Source organism: Emydura macquarii, unplaced genomic scaffold (genome assembly GCF_026122565.2).
Source record: "Emydura macquarii macquarii isolate MOO-44397 ecotype Brisbane River unplaced genomic scaffold, CSIRO-AGI_Emac_v2 contig_1876, whole genome shotgun sequence".
In the NCBI taxonomy this organism is placed as follows: Eukaryota; Metazoa; Chordata; order Testudines; family Chelidae; genus Emydura; species Emydura macquarii.
Window position 1 is genome coordinate 20571685 of NW_027132013.1, and position 26420 is coordinate 20598104.

Here is a 26420-nt window from a genome sequence, read left to right on the forward strand (position 1 = left end):
GAACAGCTATAGGTGTCTGTTGGAATGGATCATCTTCCAGAACAGTTGTACAAGATCTCAGGCAAGGGCTGCCTTGAGGCATGGAATCTGAGGCACAGAAAGCTGCTCAGCAGCTGTTCAACACCTTTGAAAATCAGGCAAAAGGGACCTCAGGCTGGACACACCAAAATCAAAGCTCCAACACTTCCAGAAATCTTGCTGCAGGTGATTTGCTCAAAGACACTCCGAGAGCCAGGTCCAGAGGCAGGAATAAAAATTGGAAGTCCCAGCTCTCAGCTCCCTACTCTAACCATTGAGATCTGCTGTTTTCCATATTCACCCAGTCAGCTCTGAGTTATTGGGATTTTTAAGCCAACCTGAAGAATTTCTCTCTTTGCTTGTTGACATGTTATTTGTGTGTTAACATTTGTTCTGTTTCTCTGAAAAGCCTCAAACTACAGAATGTATTCTGTAGGAACAATTCATTAATATTAATAGCAATCCACTCTTCCTGGCCTGATCCCACATTTCAGCTTCAGGCTCATGGGGTGTTTGTAAGGGATTAACCATGTCACATGACCCCTGCTTTTTTCTTCCCTTTTAGCTCCCAATAAATGTGAGTTAAACTGTATTCCCAAGGGGGAGAACTTCTACTACAGGCACAAGGAAGCAGTGACTGACGGGACGCCCTGCGAGCCAGGCAAACAGGATGTCTGTGTAGCGGGAGTCTGCCAAGTAAGTCATCCTAGCACCTCACTCCTTTTCTATGAGAGTTAGGGAGGGAGTGTGCATCTGTCAGTCTTCCTGGCATTTCCCTTTTTTCTATCCAGCCCTTCCCAAATGATGCCCTTGTTATCTGACAACACACGAAACTCTTTCAGTTTCTGGGGCACTGAAGGAAGACTGGGGATCATGTGCATACATTTCTGTGGACATTTGGAGAGAGCTAACGACCAGCCCCTGACCATCCACCCTTTCTACTGAATCCCTGAGCTATCTAATTTATCTTTCTTCTAGTGAGCAGTCTAGGCCCTGGCCTTTTCTTTCTTCATGCCACCCCATCCCCTGGTTTTGGTTTAAACACGTTAATGCCATTGTGCTTTGACAGGCTGTTGGCTGTGACAATATGCTCAATTCTGCCAAGAAGGAAGACAAGTGCCTGCAGTGTGGAGGAGATGGCAGGGCCTGTTACGAAGTGAAGGGCACTTTTGATGTGCCTAACCTCCCCAAAGGTATAATAGTCTGGATTTTCTAGAAGGGTGAATAGGGGAGAAGGACAGAGTGAAGCCTAGACTTGTTCTGACCCTTTGCGTGGAGCTGGTGGAGTTATCCACTCGCTCTGTTTACTGGAGCCATGAGACCAGTGCTCTCACCCAAACCACCCATGCAACAGACTGCTTTTTTGCTGCTCTAGAACTAGAAAACATATTGACCACTTTTAACTGGGGGTCCTCTCCTAGTTCCCATGGCAGCCATAAGGTTCTCCCACTCCCCCTGTATCTTTCCCAGATCTTACTCTCTTGTAGACGCTACAACTCTTCTAAACGAGAGAGGCTCCATTGAACTAACTGAGCATGCCTTTTGGAAGTGCTCTGTGCAATAGAGCCAGTTGCCTGAGGTCTGCAGCACCCCCCAAAAGGAGTGGGAGACTTGGAGCAGGACTGGAACCTGGTTCTCCCACATTTGGCTGGCTCTGAACTACTTCAGCCTAAGGATTGCACTGGGGTGAATCTTTATCTGCTGAGTTTCAATCTGATGCACTTTGAAATGTCTGAGGTGGGAAACCCTGAAAAGCAGGGTGTGTAATGGAAGCCTAAACAGGCCCCTGAGGGTATTGGTGTTATGGTGCAATGCTCTGATAACTCTGCTCTAGGGTGCATTTTAGCCATGAAGTGGGTGGACTGCTCCATGGGTGAAACAAATCTGGGTGCAGCCAACCTAGAATCAATGAAGCTGCAACAGCTGGATTGAGATATTTCCACTTATCTCATAACTCATCCATGCAGCCACTAGTGAAGCTGGGTGCATCTTCAGCGCACATGGGCGACCCCCTCATGTCCTCCGTCGCTATCTGTATCTTGACCAATTTCCTTAATTTTCTTCAGGTTACAATCAAATCTTCATCATTCCCGTGGGAGCCACAAGCCTCCGCATTAAGGAGGTTACACCCAGCAGGAACTTCCTGGGTAAGACAGACATTGTAATGAGTTTATTACTACAACATAGAGATGGACTCAAGCCACAAAATTTGATCAGATTTTCAAACACAACAGAGTTCAGGGGTATTTTGGGATGAAGGCTTGGAGGAGCTGGGCACAAAATTCAGTTCTAAATCCAGGCTCAGCTATTGAACACCCTTAGAAAACTAGGGGTGCACAGTTAGGGACTGTTTGGGACTTAGGCTTTGTCCAGCACCTCTCCCTGTGACTGATGTCACTCTACATACATGCGGATAAAAAGACTTAGCCCTATTTAAACCTTCTGCCTGGACCTTCTAGGAGTCTGACCAACATGGCAAAGTTTGGGTCTGGGTTCGTCTGTTTGCCACAAAGCTTAATAAAGTCAAATCCAAACTTCTCCTACCATCTCTGCTTTAGGGATGGGCTCCCAGCACACAACTTCTTCTGGGCTAGCCACTTCCCTGTGCATTTGGCCCTATCTTCCCCATGCTCTGTGTATAGACTCCTGACCTGCTCTTGAAGAGTACAGACATGGCAGTGTTTTCATTACAGTGTCAAAATGTTCACATTTTGCACAACACAACACATTGCAACACAACACCTTTACCTACCAAACAGAACATTGCAATAATCAGTTCGTATTAACAGATTCGAATGCAGCCAATCTGGGAACGGGGTGTCTTGGATTTCTATGGCAAACTTCAGTTCTGCCCTAGGATATGCCTCAGTGACTGCATCAGAGAAAGAGGCAAAGGGAGAATAGAGCAAGGGCTGGAATGGAATCTATGGCAAAGGGTTGGACTATGCAGTGAAAAAGTATTCACTGTGCAGAAAAATCTCACAAGACATGAAAGCAGGGAGCCCGAGCAAGATAACAGAGAGCATCAGTGGGGCCAGAACGTTGTCACAGAATAACAGTTTCCTGCAAGGACTTAATTTCACTTGGTATTTGTTGAAAGCAAACACTGAAGGGAAGCACAGATGTTTATCTCCAATGCAGAAGGTACTCAACACAAGAGGGCGTTCATTTCCAGTGAGTTACCAAGGACTTGCCTGATGCACCAATTGCCACTGTCTAGTGGACACATTGGCACGTTAGCCCAGCAGTTACTCACAGCTTTCAGGAAGGTTGTATTGCTTGTGTAAGGAAACTGGGTTTCAAGTGGCTGAACTGAGGGCTTCATGAATTGCTGATGTCCTGCAAGAGCTAGAGCAGAGCATAAAGCCATGTCATGTGGGATCTGGTTGAAATGGTATCAGCGTGTCAGGTGCATAGTTCTTCCAGGCCATTCATTCCTCACCTCCTCTCTGGTGCCTGTGTCTTTGTCCAGCCATCAAGAACGTGCAGGGGGAATACTATCTGAATGGGCACTGGACGATTGACTTCAGCCGAGCCCTGCACATTTCTAGTACAGTTGTGCACTACGATCGAGGCTCCGAAGGGGACCTGGCCCCTGAGCTGCTTCACTCCAGGGGTCCCACCACTGAGCCCTTAGTCATTGAGGTAAGCAGCTGAGTTTACCCTCTCTTAATATTGTCCTGCTGCGGGTGCTGGTCTAGGGCTGCGGGTCACATTTTGCAGGGACGATGTGCTTGGTTTCTATAGGATAATTTCAGTTGATGACAAGGGAGGTGATACACCAGTACTGAGTCCAGTGAGCAGGGATATCACCATGACCAGCCTTATGATCGGTGGGGGCCCTCACCTGTGAGAAGGGGAACTATCCATCCAAGTTCACACCGTGGTCTGCTTTGGTCCTGTTGCCAGAGAGGAAGAGGGAGAAGACCTGGTAGTCACTAGCTGTCTCTTCTTGCTGGTCAAGAAGCTCAAGAAGATAATAGGGGATTCGTGAATTAAAGATCTGGTATAGGTTGGGGGCACCCCAGCAGCTACTACTTATGCTTGTGCTTAAGGCCAGCCCAGAATAACACCTGCTGCCTAATAGAGGAGCAGCACAGTCAACTAGCTCTGAGGAAGATGCAGGTTCTCTCTTCACTGGAAAGAGTGCTCTCAGATGTACTGGGGAAGGCAGTAAGGAAACAGCACAGAAAATAAATGGTCAATGAACAGAGAGATGTCGGGAGTGGAAGGGGGAATTTGCCTTGCTTGGATCCTGAGGTCAGGATGGGAAGAGTGGCCAGGAGAGACTGGCTTTTTCTTCATCTCTTTCCTTTGTAGCTCATCATCCAAGAACCAAACCAGGGGGTGCAGTATGAATACTACCTGCCATTGCAAGGTCACAGCTCAGGCTACAGCTGGAGCTATGGCTCCTGGAGTGATTGCAGCTCTGAGTGCGGTGGAGGTAAGAGGGTGGGGGGCATCCTCACCAGCAGCAGGTAGTACCCAGTGCACAGCAAGTATCCAAAAGGGAAGACACTACATGCGGCCATCTGAAGAGCTGTTAGCAGCTCTTCCCCAGGGCTGTTCCACAGAGTGATAAAGCAGCATTGGCAGCTACAGGAGGCTATGGTCTGTGAATCGGAGGCCAGGCAGGGAGTCGCTGCAGGATTGTTCCCTACATTCTGTTCTCCAATGCCTTGTCCAGTCTAGTTTTCTATGTCCTGGGTGATGGAGCTCCCATTGTTTCCCTTGGGGGCTGTTTTTCAGACTGATAGATCTCTCTGTCAAGGATTTCTTCCTGACAGGCAGCCTACATTTTTTTGGTTTGGCTTCAGCCCTTTACACATAGTTCTGCCCCCTCAAGCCACCCAAAATATGTCCTCTCCAAGCCCATCTCCTTGCTGTCCCACCCCACGTGACTGAGCCAGCCACCTATAGTGCCTCCATATTAGCATCTTTGGTCCATCCAGCAGAGAGGCTGTCAGAGCTCCCATGTGATCATGCCATATTCACTTCAACACACTTACAGATTCTAAATGAAAACCAGTTTCACAGTATGCTGAGCTCCTGTCTGCCCTTTCTAGCCTTCGTTGCTGGTGACCACTGCAAGGACTTACCTCTCTGGCCTGCAATATGAGTAGAAGGTGGCACCGCTTCCCCTGCTGCTATAATCTTGGAATAGGGATGCAAAGTTGCCCCTTTCCCCAGGGGCTGATCCACTTTCACCCTGGCATAGACCTAGCCTTGTGGGGCTGACCCACAGCTCTGCTATTGTAACAAGTCCGTGTTCTGCAGACAACAGACACAATTACTAGGTGAATTACATATGGCAGGGTGCACCCCGCAGGAGCTGGGATTGGAATCCTGGTTCTTCGATTCAGAGACACAGGGCACAGCCACCTGAGCTAAAGGAACAACCCTCTCAGGTCTCTCTTACCCTTCCTGTGGGCCCAGCTGCTATTTCAGGTAGGTACTTATATAGCTCCACCACCTTAGTATTTGAGCACCTCACAGTCATTAATATATTTATCCTCCCATCACTCGTGTGTAGCAGGGCAATGCTATTATCCACATTTTACAGTTAGGGAGCTGAGGTACAGAAAGTCTGTGGAGGAGCAGAGACTTGAACCCAGGTCGCCCACATCCTAAACTAGGGCCCTAACCATGGGACCATTTATCGGGGAACAGGTTATACAAAGAATTGTGGAGCTGCACCTGGCCCAGTTCCCTAGGCAGCCTGTAGATGATGTGGCAGCTGCAGACTACCTCAAAAAGGTGTTGTTTCCCAAAACATTGCATTTAAATCCCTTTTATGGATGGGACACTTTGACCAGAATATTCTTTTCCTCTTCTGCTTTAGGTTACCAATCACGCCTGGTGTTTTGCACCATAGACAATGAAGCTTATCCAGACTATATGTGCAGGGATAAACCAAAGCCAGCCAATAACCAAACATGTGGTCTTCAGACCTGTCCCCAGACAAAACGGTGAGCCCTTCTCTCTCCATCTCTCTGGATTCTTCAACCCTTTTGTGAAGTATCTTGAGACCCAGGAAAAAGAATGCTGATTGCTTTCAGCTTCCCCAGCTGCCACCCCGATCTGGAGCTGTTGAAAGAAATGTACATTTCACATGTCAGTGGAATCAGAGATTTCCAGAGTACCCAGGGATAGCTGATCCCTGAGCTGCAACTGGCAGAATGGTGGTCAATGGGACTTAGGGCTTTGGTCACTTTAGAAAGTAATTGCTAAGGTACTTAGGTGCTTTTGAAATGTTTTACTCAACATGTGGGAATGGATTTCTGTGCCCATAAGGAATGGACTCAACATGACCTGAGCCTTTTATCTTAAACAGGGGTTCTCACTTCCCCTTGGTAGAGTTGCTAGAGATATTATCCTAGCCATAATGGGGAAAGGAGAAGGATTCACTTAGTGTTCATTCTTCCCTTCATTTAGAGCTGCAAATATAAGGGCGAGGGGAGTTAACTTGCTGCATCCCCAATGTCCTGGCCCTTTCTGAGAGGACTGAGCCCTGCAATCCTTCCTCCTATGTGGCTGTCAAGCTCCCCCTTCCATTGCACTTCCAGTTGGCTGACGCATGGCTCTGACATGGGTATCTGCAGCATGTACCATTTTATCATCCTGGGACACCCTGGTGTCACCTCCCTGCATATCCATTGGAATTAGTGTGAGGCGTGTTGGAGTCCCTGTGTTTTGAATGCATCTGGAGACCCGGGAACATTTCCGCCTACACTATAGCCTGTAGCTCTAGAATTCTGTATATTGCTTAAAGTCCTTTAAAACCTTTGTTCTGTGTATAAAGGATATCTTACATCTATCTGCCGGGAGTGTGGAGCCACAGTGGAGCCTGGAGCTCTCAAATGAAGAGGTAACAAGGAGATAGAGATTATAGAAAGCCGAGTTTCAGCTATTCTCTGCCAACTCCCCACCTAAAAAATCTAGTTGCTTGGTAAACCCCACTGGGTGTTTTCATCCTTGGTGATGGTCTAGGATGGTGCTTTGCTTCTGATTCTCACCCCCCACAAATGATGGTGGAGGGTCCTGTGTACTAGAAAAGAGGGAGCTTTGTTCAGTTAGTGGTGAGCTCTGTTGATAATTTGCTCTTCTGATGTGGCTGTTGGATGGGACAGTTCTTTATATCTTTCTGTTTCTGATCCCAAAATAAGCATTGCCAACTCTCTTGGGCAAGGTGGCTGCTTTTGAAGATTTTGCTCAATTTGTCAAGATGATAAACTCATAGAAAGGAAAAAGAAATGGTGTAGAAATGGGGTGAATCAGATTATTTAATAACTGATCAGAATGCCAAACTTCCTTTGTTGCAACCTCAAGTTTCCTCTGAAGCTTTTCTCCTCACAGCATGTGCTCCCATATTGTGATACTACAGCTGTCCACCATGATACTGGAAGCAAAAAAGAACAAAAAAAAAGAAAGAGAAAGAAAAAGAAAAACTGTCCTCCCAACGAGCCACTCTACTAACGGTTGAGTGGGACTTACCACCATGTTGCCCTCTACTGTCAGTAGAGTGGACCTTAGGCATCCTCTTTCATGGCTTCAAACTTGCAGATCACCTCAGTTTACAGATGACCCGTGATGAATGAAGTGAAGCAGAAGATGCCTTGAGTGCCAGTTGCAGAAGTCTCTGGGTGAATTTGACCAATTATCACAAAGATCTTTTAATATATTATTCTGTGGCTTTACAGAGAAACAAAGTATAGATTTGTTTTACCTCCACTATAGCATCCCCAAAATCTTGATCAATGAATTTGTTTTTGAGAGGTTAGCAGCCTGGTTAATCTGGGTAGTCTCTGCTTGGCTGCTGATTCCTGTTGTGAGGGAATTTCTAGTTATTTTGCAGAATTGGACTGAGTTGTTTGCCTGTGTGACAGCAGAAAATTATATCTTGTGGAGAACAAACAAGGTCTTTTCTGCTCAATTCTCATCCTGTGGCACTCATTGAGGTACTAGAGGTGTTGAGTGAATAACTACAGTCTGTGATATAGATGCATGTCCCTCCTGTTTGCTAAAGATCATTTGGGAAGAACTAGGTCCATTGTTGGTGGAAATTGTCATTGACTCCATTGAAGAGTGCAAGTTGCCATCTGCTATGAAGGACACTTGCATATGCTCTTTACAAAAGAATAAACTGCTTGACATTAACAATCTGAGCAATTATTTAACCATTTAAAATCTTCCCTCTTTTGGGTAAGATAGCTGAAAAGGTTGCCGTGAAATGCTCTCAGATCTCTTTGGCCTGGTCAGTATGATTGCAGACTTATGTATGGTGCAGAAACACAACGTGTTCCGATGGTAGCTCCTCCTCTCCTAGTGGTGGATAATGAATGATCAGGTGTCCACACTCATACTATTCAATCTATCAATTCAATCTATCAGCTGCCTTCATTGCTGTAGACTGTGAGTTACTGTTGACTTGCATATAGTCAGATGTAGGAATTGATGGGGCTGCTCTTGTGTGGCTCTGTTCCTTCTTGGCCGAGAGAACCCACAAAGTTCTATTGAGAAATTGCTCATTGACCTTGAAGGCATTCTTGTACGGGGTTCTATTGTGTCGCTTCTCTTGCTCAGTAAGTACATGGGGCCCCTAGGGAAGTTAGTGAGGAGGATGGACTGTGGTGTTAGCTTGTGACCTAGTGGGGAGGGCTGAGTCTGTTATGTAGTTTTCAGTGGAGACTAGCGTGTGCGTGTGAGCTGGCTGACACTCACTTTGAATAAGATGGAGGCGATAATAACAGGCTGGGGGAACAAGTAGAAGGCAATGGCAGAAATTATATCTGTCCTCTTAACTGATCAGCGGAGCTGTCTGAGCTGGAGCTCACTTGATTAAATGGGAGGTGGCTGATGGCAGGAAGTTCTCCATGTGCACCCCCTACCTCCAACTTTGGACTCCACAAACCACTATTGGTTCAAAATAACCCATATCTGTTGTCCTTCAAGGCATGCTGCAAGGCCCATTTGTGTTCCCAGACGTAGGGTTGGAGCATGGGTGGAATGGGCTAGGGCAAGGGTTTTCAAACTTTCATAATGTGGACCTCGTCCTAATAGTGGGATTGTCTTGTGGACCCCTCATCTCATGTTTGTGATTACCTCCCATCTCTGTGGCAATTACTGCAAGGGTTTACATGAGAAAGTGTTTGTCTAGTGAATTTTTAGCTTCTTTTAATGCAAGTCACCAAATGGAAATAAGGACATAAGCCAGCACCCGGTGACAAGCAAGCTGTCCACCAACCGCCAGCAAGGAGTCCACAACCCACACTCTAAGAATGGATATGATATGGCTTTGAGGCAGAAAGGGGTTTTGGTTTGTCTATACTGTAACTTGTGGCTGGAGTTTGGTAGGTGGTCAGGCTGATTGCATTGCTTTTCTTCTGTTGTTCAGTCCCGTATGTGATGTTTTCATGGACAGGGCCCCAGAGCAATGGAAAGATGCCTTTTTCCCCCTCTTCCTTTTGGAAATAAATAAAAGATGAGAGCTCTTGAGGGGATGGCTATGCTACGGGCGTTACAGTGGCACAGCGGTAGATGCTTCCTATATCGATGGACATGGTTTTTCCATTGATGTAGGTAACTCACCTTCCCAAGGGGTGGTAACTAGGTCAATGGAAGAATTCTTTTGTCGACCTAGCCTCATCTACATTGGGGTACACTGGTCAGCTTAACTATGGTGCTCAGTATGAATTTTTCACAGCCCTGAACAGCATAACTAGATCAACCTAAATTTTAACAGTAGACTGGACCTGAGAGGTCCCCACAAAGTCAGAAAGCCAAGTGGCTTGCAGTCAGGGATTGGTTCCACAGGGCTGCCCCATTGCCCACCTGCTTTATACAGCAATTGTTCATGTTTAAACTTATGTGTAACTTTACTCCAGGTACATTTGAGTTTCCACCTCTAGTGTATGTATTCCACCTAGTAATGTAATGGTGATCAGCTCCACATAGCCAGTTATAGTGAAACTCACTTAATATACAGTCAGCTGTGTCGGCATCTGTTACTTTCTGCTGCCTCCGTGACATGCAGGTGTCATGAACCATCTCAAATTGCCACCTTCATCAATTTTCTTGAGTGGGAGAGAAAAAATATGACCCTGTGATGTCTGTCATGCTGCAATGGCCCTTTCTTTCTTTCCATTGCTGATGTCACAACACAAAGAGAGATTTTTCCCTAAATGACTGAACTGAGCATTTCAGGGTTAACCCTGGTCTTTTGGGCACCAGCTGTGATACAGCAAGCCCTATGTACAGGGACTTCCTTGCTAGCCCTGTTTGTTCATTGGTTCTGTGACGGCTTTCTGTTATCTACAGCTGGAAAATCGGGGAGTGGGGGGCCTGCTCAGCCCCCTGTGGAGGAGGTACCCAGACTCGCTCAGTTTACTGCATGTCATACAATGGAGAAGGCTCCCAGGGGGTGGTGGATAATGCCAAGTGCATGGCCTTTGCGAAGCAGCCTCGCAGCACACAGCCCTGCAACATGCAGCAGTGTGCGATGTGGAGCACAGGGCCCTGGTCAGAGGTGAGTTCACACGCTGAATGCAACGTACATATCTGACAACCACCATCTTAGCCAGCACACCAGGGATTGAACCAAAGACTTTCAAAGCTAGACGTGTGATATGCTACAGCTTGAGCTAAAGAGACAGGCTATCTAGTTCCTAGTTCCAGTTAGATCCTGTGCAGGTTGGGCAGAGAGAGGTAGAACGCACCTCCGTGTAGAGGGAGGACCAAATCCTGCCTTGAACCTTGATCTCCAAAGACATAGCACTAAACTGTATGCCTGGGCAGAGTTCAGCCCCTAAGCAGTATTGTGAGTTGGATTGGGTGTATTTGTGTCTCCACAAGAGGGACTCTTTGAACCACTTGCATGCAGGCCTGCCAATGAGGAAGACATTTGAAATCCTAGAAAGCAGAGATAGAGTATGCCTGTTAAGTCCTGTGTAGTCCGTCCATCTTCAGTGCAGGACTGAAATATATTCTTCAGAACTCTGTTCAGTCCAGTGGGGCAGCCTGACAACATTTGTTATTGCTGTGTTGTAATACTGTATTGCCTGAAATGGTGCTGTGCAGTGCCATGGAATGTGACCATGTGGCATAACATCTTGGCGTTGCAATTCCTGAAAAGGACTGAGGACAGTACATTTGTCCTGAAAGATGCAGGAAAAACATATCAATATGTAGACTGTGCCACAGATTCCAGAATGGTTTGGATACCAGGAGTCATGACAGTGAAATTAACAAAGGAACGTGGCATTGAAAAATTATATAAAAGATAATTGCTAGCATAGTGGTCGCAACACAGTCCCAACCTGTGGAAAAACAGAGGGTTCCTCTTCTCCCTCCATCATCAGGAAACAGATTAGGAGCCAGACTGTTGAGCACTTGAGTGGGACAAGGTCTTTGGGCTGGGGATCTGCACAACACAAGAACCTACAACCTCTTCCCTGCTCTAAAAGCCTTACCTTATGCTGATTTCTGGCAGGAGGCACTAACATAATAATAACCTGTAGCTCTTGTATGTCACTTTGATCAGTAGATCTCAAATTACTTTACAAAGGAGATCAGTATCATTAGTGGGGATAGTGAGAGGTGAAGTGACTTGCCCAAGGTCACCTCACAAACTAGTCGCAGAGTCAGGAATAGGACCCAAGTCCCAGGCCAGTGCCCTATCCATCAGGCTATGTTGCTTCCTGTACAACCTAAGAACTATAACATCCCTGTAGCATGTGTTTTAGGCTGCTTCTCCGCTGGTTGTTCATACTGTAAATTTTCAGAGCTGAAGTCTATTTTGAAATCAGAGAGCAGAGCCAGAAAACTTAGAGGTACCTAGCTGCATTTCCTATAACAATCAGGCCCTTCTTGCAGTGCTCAGCTAGCTGTGGGGAAGGCATTCAGACCCGGACTGTCACCTGCAGAACAGAGTTGGGCTCTCAGAGTCAAGATTTTGCCTGCCTGACAGAGCCTAAACCACCCCTCAGCCAGCCCTGCATCAAGGAGAATTGCATCCAGAAAATTGGTTGGCACATTGGAGACTGGGGCCTGGTAAGTGTCGTACCCATATGATATTCGCATCATCAGTTAACTGGTACTCAGGCAGTGTTTTTCACATTTGCGCTGTGATTGAATTGGTCCACATGCCGGTTGTGGAGGCTGGGAGCACAGACTGCTTTGTTATCAGCTCCGGGGCTCACTGTCACAGCATAATCTGGTTGATCTGCTGCCTGCTTTGCTTGTGTTTACTCCAGAAATAAACCTTCTGGGGGGATTAAAGTTTCAGTGACTGGCAACATGCAGCCAATACACTGAAACAATCCACTTCTGTTGCTCAGTTATCCCTATTTTTGTGACACCACTATCAGTATCACAGCACCCATTCAAATGTGACAGACCGAGTATGATGTAGGCTCCATATCTATTGGACTGGACATCATGTTTGGTGAACTGAAGTATGTCTTTTAAATGGTTCAGGGTAACCCAGTTTAAACAGAGGGTCGCCTGCCCTTAGGGAGTGGGCCAAACTGTTTAGTCTGACTTGTGGTCAGGATCCACACCAAAGCTAGCAGGCAATTTTCCAAACTCAATTTTGCCCCATCCGTGCTAGCTGAATTAGCATCTTTTAAGCCAGTTCAGGCTAAGCACAGTTCCTGGCACCATGTATGTGGGGTCTTAACAAGGCCAGATGAGCCCTTACACCTTTGTCTTGTTCTGTCTGGTGCATGGGATTCCAACAAAATGAGGGCTGGGTGCTTGGTTTGGGTGCCTAATTTTGAAAATGATGTCCTGTATCTGATTAAAGGCGAGAAGTGCCTTGCTGGGGCAGATATGTTACACGGATACTTACTCCACATCCCCCAACTTCCTTTCCTTCATTCCCAGCTGCTGGCAGTCCCTCCCTGCCACCCCCACCTTACTTCCTAGCAAGGGTGGCAACACCAGCCAGCTACATTTACCCGACTCATCCAACCTGGTTGCCCCATTGTTGGCCCCATTGGGCCCGATTCCAGGGATGGGGGATGTTAGAACTGTGCCAAGCGGGGCTGGAGGACCCCAGTAACCGTAGAATTGCTCCGAGCCATGTTCAACACTTCAGTGTCGGTCACACTGTCATTCAGCAGGCTGCCAGGGGCTAAGCTTTGGCATTTTTTGCCAGCATCTAGCCATGTTCCTGGTCAGCATGCCAGGGTCATGGGGCTACTGTGTTCTGTCTCCCTGCTCCCTCACCTCCTCTTTCTGCCCAAGTGTTCGAAGAGCTGCGACTCAGGCATCCGAACGCGCCAGGTCATCTGTGCTGATGGCAATTCCAAATTCTACGCCCCTGAGACGTGCCAGGCCAGCCAGCCGCAGATCCCAGACAAGCTGGGAAGCTGCAACACTCAGCCCTGCTACCTGCCACAGCGTAAGTGACATTATTAGACATCTGGATTTTCCTAGGATCCTGCTTTTGAATAAAAATTCCCAGGACCCCATGCCAGCTGAGCGGATTGTTTCACTCCACAAAGCCATAGGACCCACTCCCATTTGGTTCATTTATCAAGTGTGTTTGGCTTCAAGCAACAGCAGCCTAAAAATGGGCCCCAGAGTTAATTATCTAAAATCACACAGAGCAGACAATGTCTCATCAATAGGCATCTTTGTTAATCCTCACTACTGTCTCACTGTCCCGTTAGGCCATTACTTTTTGCCACACTGAGAGATGTTGCCCCTCCTGGCCTGAAAGCAAAAGGTGTCATGGCCGATCCATGATTTGCCATGTGTCAACATGTCATCTGGGTAAGGCGTCTCCCTCCCTTCTCTGGCCTTATAGGAATGTGGCAGTGGATTCTACAGGTTGACAGAGAACGATGCCAAGTTCCTCCCACTCAGGGACCCCAGGAATTGGAACAATTTTGGGACACTTTATCCCAATCTGAATATTTCTTCTGCTGCCCAATCCCATGGCACAGGTGAATACAGATACCTGTATTCACTAGTCCAACCCACTGCCTATATTCGGGGTTCATTGATCTCACTTGTCCATCTCCTTGCAGAGGTCCCCAGTATGCAGGACACCACAGGCTATGACATCAGCCGACAGTCCTTGCTGACCCTCTACTACCCAGATAGTGCTGCTACAGGTTTGCAAGTCTTATGTTTTCTTTTGTTATTTCCTCTGTACTGTTTTCTTAATTTCCTTTCTTTCTGTGGCTTCTAGGGGTTGGCAGGAATCCTAGGGTGAGGAACAATTTATGGATATTTTTACATCTCTAGTGAATAGTATCTAGACACAAATACATATGCATAAATCCTAGACGCCATTAGGCATAGGCTAAATAGAATGCTTCCTCAGCAGCCATGTCTGGGAGCTCACCAGGAGAATAACAAGTTTATTATGATCCTTTGCCAGTCCCAAAACCTTTCTTTGCCACCTGCAGAGTTTCTCCCCATCTCATCTCTAGAAGAGTTCCCTTGTTTCCACTCTGTTGTGTGCTTCAGGCATCTGTAGATTTCAAGTCTGACCCATAATCTTTGCATTGGCAGCTCTAGTCCCTTATTATGAATCATTACTGCAGCCAATGCAAAAGATACTTGGGAACTAAAGGCACCTAGAGAACCTGAGAGAAGCGGGAGCCCTCATTTGGAGGAGGAATGAAACAGATCGGGGGACATCTCAGGTGTGTTACTAAGCTGGGTGGGTTGGTAGAAGGAAGGGAGTAGCCAACAAGTGATTTGAGGTGACTACTGCCATATTCAGGTTTCACTAAGGTCATCATTCCATTGAAGGCCAGTCCCTGTGTACTGAGAAACCTGCTAAACACTTACCCACAGTCACTGAATAATTATAATATTTGAGGGGAAAAGCTGCCCCTATGATCTAGCTAACAGTGTCACCTAGACTAGTGGGAGGACAGGAACGATATAGATTATATATTAGATTAGAGATTATTTCTTGAGGCTAATAGTAATTGTATGTTAGGGTCATCTGTTAGCACAGTGATCTAAAGGAACCAGAATCTAGTGTGAGTGGTAACCAAAGCGCCAGTCAGGAAGTTTCCCGTGACTTTCTCTCAGGTGAAAAACCTGTGCTAACAAGTCTGGCCTTAGACTCCGACAGGTAGGGGACTCCTCTCATCTATCGATGTGCTTTGAACAGAGGCAGAGGAAACACAGACTGGGTTTTGAAGCCCACCTGAAATAGGCTGCATGCATTAAGGAATTTTCTTTTCAGTTTATAGAGATGAAAGAACAATTCAAGGTAGTTCCACACACCACCAGCTCCAGCCCAATGAAGGCCATAGCTCCAACTTCTTGCCTCTTCGTCGGGAATCACACTCAAGCTCTTCAGGATCCCGGCAGTTCAGCTCCCATCAAGATATTGCCACAGGGACTGGTCCTCGGGGCTGCAGCCAGAGCCCTCATGGCTGCTGCTTAGATGGCCACACTCCAGCTTCTGGCCCCTTTGGGCAAGGCTGCCCTTTCAGCACATGCCATCAGAGCAGGTTGGATGAAACAATGGGGTTTGGGCTGGTGGAACCACCCTCTCTGACACAGTTGATGCCTTTGTTGGGTCAGGGTTCCAGATAAAACAGATTTTGCTAAATCCCTTTGTCTTTTCCCTATAGGTATGGATGCTGCAGTGATGGAATATCAGCTGCCCAGGGCCCCAACAATTTGGGGTGCCCACAATATTACAGTGATATTTATATGAGCAGAAACAGGCCCATAGCAGCCTCCCCAACAGTAAGTGCCAGAACTCTCCAGAACCTTTTGCTAGTGGTACTGAGATCAGGTTGAAATAGCCCATTGTTTTCAGGGTTTGGATCCTGGCTCTGGTGGCTGAGGTTTTTGGCTCCTGTTATACTCTTTCTTTTATGTCTCCTGACAATAACTCTGGGGAAATGATAGTGGGAGGATGATAGACACCAACTTAAGCCAAGGTCCTATCTACCTGCCTCTCAGGGAGACCTTCTGGAATTCCTTCTTGACCTGGGTCAGGGTGGTGATGCGGCAGCTGCAGTCTGGGAGGCCAGTTGAGGAGTGGAAGACCCTTGTTTAGGGAAGAAACTCAGTATTCCTTATTGTAGGACACTGAACCAAACTCCCACTCTGAAGACAACCAGAAATCAGCAGCACTGCATGTGGGAAGTATTTGATTGTTATGCCCGTGTTGATGGATGGTTCCTGCCATTCCATGAGGCTATCTTGGATATGATTAATTTTTTTCTGAGAAAGTAAGTTGATAGGTCTTTGCAGTGGGAGAGGTTCTGGAACTGTATAGAGTCAATTTGGGCTAACAAGGTGATTCATGGTCCAGAATAGGTTAGCAGGGCATGCCAAAATGCAAATAATAGGGGGTAAGATGGCTCAGGAGATATGGAGGATTTCATTTCAACATTGTCCATTCTAACCTAACGTAGGTGAATAATGACTGAAATTCCATACCATTCAATTTTACGGTGGCCTATGTAACATGACAGAGATCTCCATCCCATTTCTTGTGGACAGGAGTAAACATCACCATTGCCACTGGCAGTTTCCCTTCTTAGCAGTCTCAGAAGAGTAGCCAAGGGCAGAAGTGGCCATGGAGAAAATGCTCCCTTCTTACTCCTAGAGATGATTTCTTGAGGCACATTGGTGGGCAGCATGGGGAGGCTTGCACTGCTATGACCTGTGCTGTATCTGTTCTGGAGATAAGCAGAGAACCCCGTCCTCTAGGCTCCAGGGATCTCAGACGTGCTCCCCTTACTGGCATGACATTTACTCATAGAAAATCAGAGTTGATAATGGCTCCATGAGCTGCTTGACCAACGGGCAAATTGTATGTGATTTCTCACATGTGCAGCAGCTGATGGTGTAGCAGAAGCTACACAGTAACTTTTGGCTTTGAATTCCTTTCAATAAGGCAAGCCAAGCTTTGTCCCAGCAGAACCCATCTGATGAGTGCCGAGGTTCTATGTATGGCTGCTGCTATGACAACATTGCTTCAGCTTCAGGACCTCAGGGGGAAGGATGCCTCAACAGACCCAGCCAACGTAAGTGATGTTTTTGCTTCCTGCTTTAGAAATGGGCCTCCCCTTAAGGGAAAGTCCTACAGAATTTAATAGAAAATGCTAAGCTTTGTGTAGGGCTTTTCCACCTGTGCTATACACTGGAATAAAAAATAATCTCCTTGCAATAGCATTTTGTATTATGGTTGGGGGAAAATACTGTTAGAGAAATTCCTATCAACCCCTATTAACTTTTTATAGAATCCTATTGATTTAATTTCTGTTAGAGTCTATAGGACTTCCTCATAAGGGCCACTCTGCTTCCCCAGGCCAGGACTCGCTCATGCATCTCTGCTTGCATTGCTCCAGGTCAGCTGGTTTTCATCCATGACAAGCTAGGAGTCATCCAAGTATCAGTGGGCCATATTCTACCCCCAGACAATCCTATTGACTCCAGTGTGGTTTCAGGGCTATAACTAAGAGTAGAACGTGTCATATAGAGCTTGAATTGAGGCTTTTAAGCCACATCTCTGAGTAGGGTGCACTGCAGAACAATGGTGCTCCAGGACACGTGCCAGGGAGATTGTGCCACTCTGTTTCGTTCCTTTAGCACAGGGAGAGTGTAGTGTGCCCCATTTAGAGTAGCTCGATCCCCCAGAACACCAGCTATACTTGGCAGAGTAGTGTAGGGAGTGTGCTATTACCTCAACTTCCCCAACCCCCTTCTCGGTGCATAGGAACTACCACTGGGAGCATTTCTGCCCAACGACCCATGGGAAGGGACAGCTTCTCGCTCACTCCTCCACACACACCCCATCCGGTGCCACTTGCAATCTGGGCAATAGCATCTGAGGCTGCTTCTGTGATGCATCCCTGGCTACAGGGAATGGGAATCAGAATGGTGCCCGTTAGTCAGCAGAAAGCGTAAGGTTCAGAGGGCCACAGGGTTACATTTATTCCTCACTCCTAGCATGTGAGGGCCAGAGCACCTTGCATTATGCAAGGTTTTGTGACCAATTTTGGTTCCAAGCTCCAGGCTGGATGACTTGGGAATTACACTCTCCCTCCCCAGTCCTATCCTGGGAGCCTCAGAGCACAGGAATAACTGGCACTTGTGTAACACTCTGTGTTGGGCTATAAAAATAAATAAAGACCAGAAGCCTCTGGGAGGTAGGTGATGTTATCTCCATTTTACACATAAGGAATTGAGACACAGAGAGGTGTGAGTGTCTTGCTCAAGGACACCCAGGGAGTCAAGGGCAGAGTTAGGAACAGAACCCCAGTCTCCTCCCTCCTCATTGGGTGTAGATGAATAAGGAGCTCGTTCGCCCTCTGCTGATCGGAGCCCTGGCTAGAGTGGTGATGAAGCTATCCGTGCTCTCTGCTCAATAGAAAGGTTGACTCCAGGAATGAGCCCTCACAATCACGTCTCTTTCTCTTCTGCTGTTTGTTGGTAGCTTATCCTGGCAAGTGCCTGCTGCCTAGTGCCCACGGTCCCTGCACAGACTGGACGATTCGCTGGTACTTTGTAGCCACTGTCGGCAAGTGCAACCGATTCTGGTATGGTGGTTGCCACGGCAACACAAACACCTTTGCCTCGGAGGAAGAGTGCATAAGGGCCTGCGAAGGCGCCATGGGAACAAGCAGTGTGGGGCACCAGCACCACATGGGGACTTCGCACGTCCCTTCTGGCTCCCACCCTCGAGAGCGAGATGCCCAGGGACAGCCACAACCTTCTGCAAGAGGGACTGGGAGTCATATCCAAGGAGGAAGAACACAAGGGTCCTTCCACTTTGCCCAGTCTGGGTCTGATAGCCATACAGCATGGCAGGACACAGGGCTGCACCGCAGGGAGGATGGCTGGAGAAGGACCATGAATGTAGATGTACTGCCAGAGTCTTCACAGAGGACTGGCACATTGGCTAGCCAGCGCTGGGGATCTCATCATGCTGCAGCTCCTGGGGAAAGGAGGATGGACCAAGCAAACCAGCTGCATGGGAGGGGGGGGACGGTGGTGTCTGGGCAGTCTGAGAGGCGGCTGACTGTCAATGGGCAGGTGATGCAGCATGAACATGAGCAGTGGCGGAGTTCCTCTGGAGCAGACACTTCTGGAGTGGATGGACTTGGGCATCGAGCCTCATCAGGTTCTACCTTGCAACGAACCTTGTACAGGTGAAGCACTGGGAGCCACATTCTATAGGGGGAAATGTTTTCCAATCCAGGACCAACTAACTCTCCTGAAATGTCCCACTACTGATTAGTTACAATAGTGTCCCTGTGGCAAGCCAGCTGTCCATACCCTGGGGGTGTCTAGTACCCACTTTACCTCTTCCGGGGCCAGGTCTGCACGCCCCATACAACCCTGGGCTTGAGTGGAAGTATTGGGTGAGCAATGCAGGATTTGGCCCTTAATCTCCATCCTTTCTATCTATCTACCTACCTCGTGGGCCAGCTCCAGCTCCCATTTAAATCAACAGGAGTTGTGTTTACTTATACCAGGGATGAATTTGGCCATGTGTGTAATTTCAAGCCTTCATTTTGGTACTGAAGGGGAGTTAATACTGAAGGAGTTTGGGAATAGGGGAATTTGGCACTGAAGGGGAGCAGTGGGTTAATACTAGAGATGGAGCTGGATCCAGCTGATGAACACCCAAAAGGTCAAAGATATTTGGATGCAGGGATTTGGTTCAGTTCCATGTCTACAGAAAGCATCAGTTTGGTGTCTCTGGGGACCTGGATTCAGATTTGATTTAGTTCTCCCAGACTGAAGCCTTGTCTACACTAGAAAAATAAGTCGACCTAATATAGGTCGACTTGCAGCCACCACAGTAATTAAAGCAGTGGCTGATGTCCACACTGCCCTCAGGTCCTCACCAGGAGCACTTCCACCGACCTGCGAGGGGTAGTGTGGGGAGCCAAGAACCTCATCTTTCAGATCCTTGCTGGGAGCCCCAGAGGGCCCCCCTCTCCCTGTTCCCTGCCAGGAGCCAGCCCTAGGCTTCTCCCCTCCCCCTTCTGCCCCAAGGAGCAGGGGGAAGCTGCCTGTGGCTTTCCCCTGTCCCATTCCCAAGGCAAAGCCGCCTGGAGCCTCTCAACCCTAAGGCGTGGGGTCCAGCTGCCCTGGCTTTTTGCCTTCCCTCCCCCTGCCTGCTCCCTTCTAGGAGCCCTGGCAGCCTTGTGAAGTTGCTGTGAAATGTGCCATGAAATTGATAAAGCTGCTCTGCTCCTGGCTGGGAGCTGGGTCTAGGCACCTGGGCTTCTGGCCCAGCTCCCAGCTGGGAGTGGAGACCAGCTCTCAGGGGGGGCTTTCTTGTCAATTTCAGTGCTCCAGTGGTGAGTAACTGCCCCACAGTCAATGTACAGGACACAGTGTCCAAATAGATACTGCATTGCCCTAACTAAACCAACATATGCCCTACACCTCTCGTTGTGGTGGTTTTATTATGTTGGCGTAGCAGGGGAGTTACATCGATGGGAGGAGCATTTTAGTCTGTACACCACTGTTTTGTCAACAAAAGCTGACTTTTTTCCTACAAAACTCTCTAACGTAGACCAGCCTTAAGGCGTTTTAGTCGTCTCGTCTCTCACTCTACCTCATCGCTTGGCTGTCCACAGCATTCAGCTTGTCAAGATTGGCCTTCTGGCAGAACTATAGAGTGCAGGCTTTCAGGACACTAGTGCTATAACTGAGTGATATGGATCTCTCGGTTGTGCCTTAGCTCGCTTTTGTCTAACTCCCATTGTGTCCTTAAGGCAATGGTCCATAAACTTTTTACACCATGCCTCCCTTATCTCTGTCGGCACCTCTCTGCCCCTTTCCCCCAGCTGGAGCTGGGAGCAGGGCCATGGTTGGGGGCTGCGGTCAGGGCTGGGGGCCAAAGCGGCCAAGTGTTGCGACTGGGGGCCAGGTGCTGAGGCTGGGCACCAAGGCCGTGTTCAGGCCCGGAGCAGAGCTCAGGGCAGGATGGGGCTGGGTGGCATTCCCTCCCTGCCCCCCAGGGGAGCTGACCCAGGCCCATCCCTGCCCCTCCTGAACATTCCACCACACCCCCCAACCGGGGCATGTCCCACTGTTTGCAGACTTCTGCCTCAAGGGCTATCTTAAGGTATGGCTACAGTGGATCTAGAGGTGTGATTTCCAACTTGGGTAAACATACCTGCACTAGCTCTGGTTGAGCAAGCATGCTAAAAATAGAAGAGTAGCCACATCAGTGAGGGGACATAGCTGCAGCAGTACATACCTAGGGTTTCAGATAGGATCATACTCAGATGTTGAGTCCTTCGCTACAGTTCTATGTTTATCATGCAAGCTTGATCAGAGATATTATGTCTACTGAAGTTGGAAATTACATTTCATGCTTCAATATAGATATATCCTTAGAGAAACCAGAGAAAGGGTGGGAGAACGAGAGATGGACACAGGGAGTGAAATCAGCTCTCTCTCTCTGTCAGAGTCATCCTGGAAGGAGCTGACTTCTCCATAATGGAGGCAGCCTTGGGACAGACCATTCATCTTCTCTGCAAGGCAGGTTCTTCTCCCTTCCCCAGAATTGAGTGGCAGAAAGATGGGAAACCAATATCATCTGACAGGTAAGCGTCGCCCCATTGGTCCCATGCTGCAATTCCTGTTCCTCCCACCACCTTCACACACTTTGCAAAATCTTTTTTCAAAGACATTCTCACAAACAAAATAACTTGGTAGACTAGAAATGCCCCTTCTAATTGAACACCTCTAGAGGCCTAGACCTAGCAATAACAAATAGACTGTTAATTATTGGATGTGGTGTGACTGAACACTAATTATCAGGTAGAAATGGAATATCACATCGCCAACTTTCAGCAACAATATCCAATTCACAAGTGGTTACACAAGTGAGTTTTGAGTATAAAGTCCTTTTCAGTATTGTTGGAAGAAGGTTGAGTGGCCCAAGAAGTTCATTAATAGCCAGCTACCTATATGTTGGAGTGGCTTATTGCTATTAGATAGTGGCTTACCCAAATTAAAATTCAACCTTTTAGAAAAACTCTTCTTAAATCTCAGCTGTGAAGGGTTTTGTGGGGGGTATCTCCTGTCGCAGTTTGTTGCCCAACAGTCACTTTCTATTATAAAACTAAGGTGGGACTAGAGAGCAGTTCCCAGTTTTGTTCTACCCTGGCAAGGGCCCCACACTACTGCTGAAAGGGCAGCTTGGCACGTCAGGGGAGGGGACAATTTAAAACTGTCACTGTGTCTCCTCCATCCCCTTTGTTTCCCCATCCAAGGTTGCCAACTGTCCATAAATTTACAGACAGTCAGTAAATCCGTAAATAAATGAAAATATCCATAAAATTGGGTAAAAACAAAAAATTATATTTTGACATTGATTGTCGTCATACAGAATCACTTCTTGTATCATAAAACTACACTGATCTTGACTTTATTTTCCTGTTTTCTATTACATGCCTAAAGAACCTGACTGATCAATTAACTGCAGCTAAAACAATTGCATAATTCCAAATTCCTGTGTACAGAATATTGTGAGCAAGTACACACTTTTATTGTATTGTTTTATTGTATTTTTAGTGTTGTCAGTAAAAAGTTTACTGTATCAGTTAAAAAAAAAAAAATCAACTTCAGATCTTCATGTCAGTAAAAACTAAAATGCAAGGTAGCAACCCTGTCCCCATCTCAGTTTCCTCTTTTGACCTCTGGGTGAGAGGAGGGGGTGAGATTCAATAGCTTGGGGAGTTTTGTTTTCCAGAGATGAGGAGCCTGCCATTTACCACAGGGAGTTCACTGCAGCTGTGACAAACAAAAACGCCCAATTGGCCAATCTGAATGTGGCTTTGGACAGTCAGAACCCACAGCCAGGTTCTTGTATATAACTGCATGTGTTCCATCTGTAGGCATGCCTACCAGTCTGACAGTTCCTTAGTGATCAGCCATGTCAGGGCAGAGGATGCTGGGATTTACACGTGCATAATTTCAAACGGGAAGATGGAGAGCAGACGGATTCAGCTAAGGATCAAAGGTGACTCGTTATCTTCCATCTAAAACCAGAACTTTAATTCTTCTCTGTCCCTCTTTAAGAGCCATCGATAAACAGAACAAATAAAGTCAGTTGAAGAGGCAAACTTGGAACTTCATCAAGTAGATGCAGCTATGTACTCTACTTAAGCATGTGCACACCCATCACACAGGAGCTAGAACATTTTTCCTAGCAGTACCCGGAGGGACGGTGCTCATCCCTGTAGACCTAGCCCCTTCTCTGGCCATACAAGGACAGCACCATCCCAACCCCTTCAGTTCCTTCTCATGGCTAGATTTCGAGCTCCGTGCAGTATTTTTCACCTCGCACTCTTGGTGTCAGTTTGAGAGACTTTTTCTTGTATATAGTGGTCAGTAGTACCTTAGGTGAAGTTTAGAATAATAATAATTGGAGTAGTTGGCTGCCCTGTGTGATGCCCTCACTAAGGTTCATGTTGTCCATCATCTGGGGAGGCCATCCCCAAGAGTGATTCCCCACACAAGGTGCTTGTTATGTCTCGGTGAAGGACACATTAAAGAACATTGCTCCATCTGCAAGTCATTCACAAAGAGGACTCAGCTGGCAAGAGACTTATGGGTGGAGCAGGTCATGAGGCCCGCCTTGGCACTGAGGCCCTTGTCTGATTGGCGGTCACCTTCAGATCCAGCAAATGAAGCTGCTCCATGCTCAGGCTCTGGCATTTCTCCCAAGAGGAAGAGGACCCATACAATGAATCAGCACCATTCCAGGGCTTGAGTAGACTCCTTGTCTTTTAAGAGGAGTACTGATCGACACTGTACTCCTTCAGCATGCAGGATGGAGCAGGTCCATGTAACTGCTCCCCGATACTAAGTTGAGAGCAGCCAGAGCCAATACTGTTGACTCCTGGTCCCAGCCACTGGGCATCCATCAAGTCCGGTACCAATGATGTCAGCACTTGCACCAATGGTCTCCACACCAGCAACATCAGAGCTGCTTTGCCTCTCAGTCCCGGAATCTCCACTGGTTCAAGTGTTCGCTGGTGCCATGGCGTCTACCACCTCGTCCTCTGTTTCATCCTAGGCACCTTCTGGCCGTGTCTCAGAGCTGGTAGGCTCATAGGCACTACAGCTTGCACCGCCAGGGCCTCCAACTGTGGAATTGAAGCCGATGCTTGAACCAGCACTAAAGGCCCCCTCAACACTGGTGCATCTTTCGGCACTGTTGTCTTGGCGGCAGATCCCTTCATCGAGTTCGGTACAGTCCTTAGCCTCAGTACTGGCCTCTCACCTCTTACCAGGTGGGAGTGTCTCTCATTTGCTACCTCCAGTGCTGATTCTCCATTCCTCTTCAGCACTGCTGCCACCTCTGTATTGGGCTTCAGATGAGTCTGACCGTTTGTTTGCTGTTGAGGCTGGCTCTCCCATTGTCACTAGACAACCTCCAGGACTCATTAAGATCCAGGTTGTGGTCTTCCTCCCCTCAGTCAGATTGGCACCAGAAATCACCCTCGGATCACCATCAGTACCATGATCGGCATCTGTCCCACAGTTGGGATAGGGCTTTTGGCCCAGTGCCTACTAGCCACAAATGTCTTCTCTGTATGCCCAGTGGCCTCCTTGGGATGTGCCTCAGTTCCCTGAGGTCCCACTCCTTGACCTGCTCCAGAGTGAGATTCCCCAGGGTGGCTTCCACTCCCAAAGCATCTCAGCTGCAAGCAACTGCTGAGCCGATTCCCTCTGGTTCTCTGGGGTTATTTCGACTGGATCCTGTGGTGCAAGAACAGGACCATTTGTGCAACAAGCCACCCCCTTGTCCTCCCCAGATGACGCAATCATGCCAGAAACTTTCTCTCCCTGACTACCAGATGATTTTAAGGCATATCAGGATCTCCTGAGGCATATGGCCACTATCCTGGCTATCCAGGTAGAATTCCTGCAGAAGAACACACATAAGCTGCTGGATATTCTCCAGTCATCAGCTCCCAATAAATGAGGCTCTTTTGAAGCCTGCAAAGGCACTCTATCTTTGTTGCCTCCAATGGTGAATCATTTGGAGAAGTTGTACTTCATTCCCAGGCAGGGTTCTGAGGGTTTCCACTCCCACCCGGCCCCTACCTCTCTGGTGGTAACTGCAGCAAATGACAGGGCACAGTACAGGAGGTATAAGTCCACCCCTAAGAACAAAAAGTCCAAGAGGATGGATTTATTGGGAAGGAAGATTTATATCTCCACTTCCCTGCAAATGCGCATCGTGAACCAGCAGGCGTTGCTCTCTAAGTATGATTTTGTCAATTGGGCGGCTATGTCTAAGTTAACAGATAGATAAGTTGCCAGAACCCTCCAGGGAAGAGTTTATGACACTCGTTGTGGAAGGCCATGTAGTGACAAAGACCTCGTTGCAGTCAGCTCTGGAGGTAGTAGATGCTCTGGTGCTCTGGCCCGAATTATGGCCTCAGCTGTGACCATGAGAAGGGCCTCATGGCTGCAGAAGTCAGTCATTGAGCCTGATGTGCAGCAGACCATTGAGGAATTACCATTTGATGGCCAGGTTTTATTTTCAGACAAAAATGACAAAACCCTGCAGTCTTTTAAAGGCTCCTGAGCTACTTTACGTTCTTTGGGAATTTGTATTCCAGCCATAAAAAGAGGTCACTATAGTTGTGAGCAGAAACGGCAGCAATATCACCTGCAGCATTTTTTCGGACAGTCCTTCCTTCGTTTAAGGCAGCAGGACTATTGCTAGAAAGGTCACAGATCCCAGAGGAGAAGGTCCTCTGGTTCTGGGTTTAACTGGATGGCTCCCCTGGCGCCCCACCCTCCCTCCCCAGCATGCAGCAAGCGCCCATTTTTATTCGTGTCCAAGACAGCAATTTAGTGGTGTCCTCTTCTTCTCCATCCCCTCTGTTTGGAGAGAGACTGGCTCATTTTTACAGTGCTTGGGACTCTATTATCACAGATAACTGGGTCCAAAGCACTGTCAGATCGTGTTATGCCATCCAGTTCATCTCCATCTCTCCTCCCCATCCACGTACCCCATCCTTCTTCAGTGACCCCCTCACAAAACACTGCTCCTCAAGGAGGTTCAGTCTCTATTGGCTCTGGAGGCTGTAGAAGAAGTCCCCCTGCAGCATCAGGAATGGGCTGTACTCAGTATTTCCTGGTCCCCAAGCCCAAGAGAGGGATGGAGACCTATTGTCAACCTCCGTGACCTCCACAAATACAACAGACACATGAAATTCTGTATGGTCACCCTAGCAACTATTCTCCCTGCCTTAAATCACAATGACTGATTTGCTGCCTTGGACCTGTAGGATGCTTATTTCCACATAGCAGTTCTTCCAAGCCCATCTTTGCTGACTGGGGCATCCTGATGGTCGACCATTTTGCCACAAAACTCAAGAAATGCTATCTGTTTTGCTTCCTGAGGAGATCTCAGTGGGAGG

General features: G+C 47.7%; 1 protein-coding gene across 2 annotated transcripts in view; it reads left to right on the forward strand.

Moving 5' to 3' along the window:
• PAPLN (papilin, proteoglycan like sulfated glycoprotein) overlaps positions 1 to 26420 on the forward strand; it is an 81162-nt gene that overhangs the window by 42740 nt on the left and 12002 nt on the right. For both annotated transcript variants that reach the window (XM_067557863.1, XM_067557862.1), the window contains exons 6-22: positions 584 to 714; positions 1088 to 1211; positions 2085 to 2165; positions 3491 to 3663; positions 4339 to 4462; positions 5861 to 5987; positions 6821 to 6886; positions 10336 to 10543; positions 11890 to 12066; positions 13264 to 13420; positions 14052 to 14138; positions 15230 to 15500; positions 15624 to 15741; positions 16904 to 17033; positions 18446 to 19160; positions 21441 to 21578; positions 22875 to 22999. In XM_067557863.1, coding sequence (XP_067413964.1) covers positions 584 to 714; positions 1088 to 1211; positions 2085 to 2165; positions 3491 to 3663; positions 4339 to 4462; positions 5861 to 5987; positions 6821 to 6886; positions 10336 to 10543; positions 11890 to 12066; positions 13264 to 13420; positions 14052 to 14138; positions 15230 to 15500; positions 15624 to 15741; positions 16904 to 17033; positions 18446 to 19160; positions 21441 to 21578; positions 22875 to 22999 — 2952 coding nt within the window. The remainder of the gene's footprint in view (positions 1 to 583; positions 715 to 1087; positions 1212 to 2084; positions 2166 to 3490; positions 3664 to 4338; positions 4463 to 5860; positions 5988 to 6820; positions 6887 to 10335; positions 10544 to 11889; positions 12067 to 13263; positions 13421 to 14051; positions 14139 to 15229; positions 15501 to 15623; positions 15742 to 16903; positions 17034 to 18445; positions 19161 to 21440; positions 21579 to 22874; positions 23000 to 26420) is intronic.